The sequence below is a fragment of the Propithecus coquereli genome, unplaced genomic scaffold (assembly GCF_000956105.1).
Source record: "Propithecus coquereli isolate 6110/MARCELLA unplaced genomic scaffold, Pcoq_1.0 Scaffold5, whole genome shotgun sequence".
Taxonomy (NCBI): Eukaryota; Metazoa; Chordata; class Mammalia; order Primates; family Indriidae; genus Propithecus; species Propithecus coquereli.
Genome location: NW_012150840.1, coordinates 13,651,798 through 13,656,606, shown reverse-complemented (window position 1 = coordinate 13,656,606; position 4,809 = coordinate 13,651,798). Strand labels below are relative to the sequence as shown.

The 4,809-nt window shown below is 43.8% G+C and overlaps 1 protein-coding gene across 1 annotated transcript in view; it reads left to right on the top strand.

Annotated features, from left to right (window-relative positions):
• The window catches only part of HEATR4 (HEAT repeat containing 4), a 33,392-nt gene that overhangs the window by 15,146 nt on the left and 13,437 nt on the right, over positions 1–4,809 (top strand). The window contains exons 9-12 of the mRNA XM_012656110.1: positions 1,734–1,852; positions 2,840–3,020; positions 3,589–3,658; positions 4,453–4,642. Of these exons, the coding sequence (XP_012511564.1) occupies positions 1,734–1,852; positions 2,840–3,020; positions 3,589–3,658; positions 4,453–4,642 (560 nt within the window). The remainder of the gene's footprint in view (positions 1–1,733; positions 1,853–2,839; positions 3,021–3,588; positions 3,659–4,452; positions 4,643–4,809) is intronic.

Sequence of the window (4,809 nt, the reverse complement as noted above, 5' to 3'; positions counted from 1 at the left end):
AAAAAAAAAAAAAAAAAAAGTTCTATGAAGGAATGTGGAATTTGCCTAGAACTAGAACTAAAGACGGAATTTCAGGCTAGGGAAACCCTGACCACCATTTACGTTTTCACCTGACCTCCTTTTTGCCATTATTTCCCAATCGTCTTCAGCTGTCCAAATGGGACCTTTCCCTTCTATGTGCTACTGTATCTTTTCCTTAGAACATTGGGTATCTCCAGAATGGCCCAGAACACTGCCATTCCCATGAGATGTGAACACCCTCCACTCCTTAACCCTCACATTTTGATATGGGAAGCACAAAATCTGGCCATTTAGTAATCACCTGAAGAGGTTTCAGACTGGGTTAATTCTGTCTCAAGGGCTGTAGGACCCTGATGCTAACATCACCTGGGAGCTTGTTAGAACTGCAAAATCTCACCTTAGGCCAACTCAGTCAGAATCTGTATTTTAACAGTATCATTTTAACGTCTGACTCATTTGTACCTTCACCTCCTTGGCACTTGGCACTCAGGAGTGCCAACTTAAAATAAAAAGACATGTATTCATTCTAAGTATGTATGAGAAAGAAAAAGACATGCAGAACTAGCAGGGGACAAGGTAAAGATGATGAGGACTTCACGTTAGACTGCTAGAATTAAGAAAGATGGTATGTCTGGGCCGGGTGCAGTGGCTCACGCCTGTAATCCTAGCACTCTGGGAGGCCGAGGCGGGCAGATTGTTTGAGCTCAGGAGTTCGAAACCAGCCTGAGCAAGAGTGAGACCCCCGTCTCTACTAAAAAAAAAAATAGAAAGAAATTAATCAGACAACTAAAATATATAGAAAAAAAATTAGCCGGGCATGGTGGTGCATGCCTGTAGTCCCAGCTACTCGGGAGGCTGAGGCAGAAGGATTGCTTGAGCCCAGGAGTTTGAGGTTGCTGTGAGCTAGGCTGACGCCACGGCACTCTAGCCCGGGCAACACAGTGAGATTCTGGCTCAAAAAAAAAAAAAAAAAAAAAGAAAGATGGTATGTCTGAATCCTTTCACTCATTCAGTAAGCAAGCAGTTTCTGACAACATCTGACATGCTAGGCTTTATGCTAGCATTAGGGAGGCAAAGGGTATCTCTTCTCTTGGTAAATGTTATAAATGGCTATAACAGTAGCAGCTATAAAGTATTATGGGGGTTTCCTATGTTTACAGGGGGCAGAGAAGACTTCACTAAGGAGATGCTTTTTGGGCTAAATCATAAAGGAAAAGTAGGAAAATATCAAGTACCAGGTAGGGGTGAAGAAAGGAGATGTTTCCAGCAGAGACAACTTGCTTAGGCACATTTACACAGTCATCATGTAGTAATCCTTGTCCCCTCCCCTCTGAGAAGTACACTTATAGGGTGACCAATTATCCTGATTTCTCTAGGACACAGGACTTCCAGTACTAAAATCAGGAAAGTCCCAGGCAAACTGGGATGAGTTAAGCATCACTTTCAAATTTTGTCTCTCAGATTATGTTGGCACTGACACTATAACAGTAGATGAAAGGATGAGCTTGGGAAATAGACCCAGGTTTGAGCCCTGGTTCCAGCTCTCATCAGGTTAACCTTGGGCAAGTTAATCAAAGCTTCTGTGAATGGTAATAATATCTGCCCCATTGGATTGTTTGGGAGATTAAGGGATGGGTAAAAACACTTAGTACAATGCCAAGTACAAAATTAACATTCAGTAAGTGCTAGCGAATTATTATACCTTTTTATAGGATATGAAACATAAGTTGATCCAACTGATGTGGAATGACTGGAATAAGAAAGTAAGGCATGCAGCTGCACAAGCATTGGGGCAAATGAGCCTTGGGAAAGAGTTGCATGACACAATCAGGTAAGACTGAGTCAACATGAGGAAAGATACTTTTCTATTCCTAGAAGTGTTTAGGAGGCCTGGGATCCAGCCAGCCAGAATTTGTTGAACTCCTCTCAGCACTGTACCGGATCCCACTGTAAAAAGTTAACAGTCCTACAGAAACTAAATGTGGCTAGGGAAAGCAGCATTGAATGCTCACTAGGTATAAGGCAATGTTTTGGGTGTTTGAGGGAATTCGAAAGTATGACACAATTCCGATGACCACATGCAGGATATATAAATACTTAATTAAAAATACCAAATCAAGCCTGAGCAACATAACGAGACCCCATCTCTACAAAAAAATTTTAAAGTTAGCCTGGCAGTGTGGCAAGTGTTGTAGTCCCAGCTACTTGGGAAGCTGAAGTGGGAGGACTACTTGAACCCACCAGTTCAAGTGTATAGTGAGTTATGACTATACCACTGCACTCCAGCCTGGGCAATAGAGCGAGACCCTGTCTCTAAAAAATAAAATAAAATAATAATAATACCAAATCATGTTAAAAACTAGAACAAATGGCATATACCATAACTGCTCTTGCACAAAAATGGAATACTCAATGTAGGCTAGAGGAGTAAAGCCAAGATTATGGAGGATGGGTAAGACTGCCTAGGCATTCCAGGATGGGAGCCAAATGCAGAAATGAGCATGGCACATGTGAGGGCAGTGGAGAAGAGAATGTAACTGTGACAAAGGGTGCAAGCTGACACTTTCCTTTATTCAGTCATTCAATGTAGCTGAGTGCCTAACATATGCTAGGTAATAGAGCTTCAAGTAAATAAGACAGTCAAGGTCTGTACCGAGTGAAACTTACCTAATGGGCACAAGGCTGAACAGGGAAGGGTGGGTTGATACTGTAGAGCCCACAGAGGTTGGATTTTATCCTGAAGCAATTAGTGGGGAGGGCACGGTGGTAGGCACTGAAGGTTTAAGGAGGGAAAATAAAGACAACTTGTGCCTTACAGGATCAAGCTGGGTCAAGGAAATTCCCAGGAGCGTGTGGAAGCCCTCTCCCTGGTCCGTGAGCTCAAGCTCATGACCGCCAAGCTCCTTCCAAGCTTCCTGCGCTGTTTCTCTGATGACTTCACAGCAGTTCGGCTGGCAGCCTGTTTGGCAGCTGGTGCCCTGCAGATCCGCGACAAGATGGTGAGTCAGGGAAACGTGTTCTCATCTTACCTTATTGACCTAATGAGAGCATTACCTTCCCTTGTTGTGCATAGCACACTCACCATTCTGTAGGGACACAAAATGAGAGATCAGGAACCAAGAAGGTGAGGGGGTATATAGGCCACATCTATCAGTTAGGACCATTTAGCTCCCAGCCAGCCCACACTTCACTCTAGAGCACAGCCCTGAACCCTGTTCTCGCTTCAGTTAACTAACTTCTCATTACCTAGGTGCTGATGGGCTTTAGCATCAACTCCAGCGAATGGAGTTATACTTCCTAGTTACTAGGGGGAGATCTGATTGAGGTATTCAAAAGAAGCTATATGGCCACAGACGTGTGGGCTGAGAAAATCAATCTACAGATACCAGATAATTCAGCTAATATACTATATGTACAGGTTGGTACTTCAGACTCCAACTCATTTGTCACTAAAATTGATAGGTCATTTTTCAGTTATAGCACCTTTTAGAGATAAGTGGGGTCCCTGTTTCTGGTTCATTCTCTTTCTTGTTCTCCTCATTCAATACTGCCTTTTATCCATCCCAGGTGCTCGAATGCCTCCTGAATCTGACAGAGAGAGATCCTTACTGGAAAATCAAGGCCTCTGCCATTCGAGGTATTACAGAAGTAGCGGCCCCAACTCTTCAATCAAATACCTTCCCCTATGCTAGTATAAATGATTCCCCAAAACTCTCTAATAACAGGATGAAGTGTAGGAGAGGGAATGATCTTAGCTTCTCAGAAGTTCCTTGCCTGAGAAAGGAAAGAGTATTTTCTCCTTTTTAATTTTTAGTTAAGGATCCTGAGTCTAGGTCTGTGTCAAACTTGTTAAGGTAAAGAGCCGACAAGATAGTCCCAGCCAACAGAATTAAGGATAAGTTCCAAGTAGATATCCACTGTTGGATACATCTTGTTTTCCCTGGAGGTTTCATCTACTGTACTCTGTAAAAGACCATAGTCAAGACTGCTAGAGAACTAAAACCCTGATCCTAATTTTCCTAATTTCTTTTTAGGATCTTGGGCATTGCTTCTCTCTTTGATATAGTCTTTGGCAGGTCCCTAGCAGAATCAGCCCTAGGTAAACCTGTGAAGTATTTGTGCCTCCCTTCCCCATCACCATGCCTTGACTAGGCTCGTCTCCCAAGTTATCTGTCCCGTATCTCATCCCTAAATAGGCAAAATAGTCTATGTTCACATCCTAATGGGCAAGGATGAGATGGAACGTTCCCCTTCGAGGAATCCTTTGGGGGTAATGTCCCACTCTAACCTATTCCTAAAATTCCAATGGTGATTAATTACCATCCAAAAGGGAAGATATTGTTTGCAATACTCAACTTATTTCTGGATGCTAGGATATAGCCAACTTAGTCTTCAGGGACAGTAGAACATGCTGCCCCCTAATCTCTGCAGCTTTGGGACAGATTGGGGAAGTAAGTCCCCAGCTGACAGATCTCCTGCTCTGGGCCATCCACTATGAAAAGTCGCCAGGCGTACGACTAGAAGCTTGCCGTAGCATCCTAGCCCTCAAACTTCAAGGGGACCGGGTCAGGAACACCTTCCTAGATGTGCTGCTCCTGGAGAACCATGATGCTGTTCTAAAGTAAGTACCAAACTTCTGGTTCTTGCCATGACCTCTTACACTGCCAACTCTCCCATCCTTGCTCACTGAGTATGTCCCTGTCTTTCCAGGCTGCCTAATGGCAGTAAAAGCACAGGTTCTGGCCGGGCGTGGTGGCTCACGCCTGTAATCCTAACACTCTGGGAGGC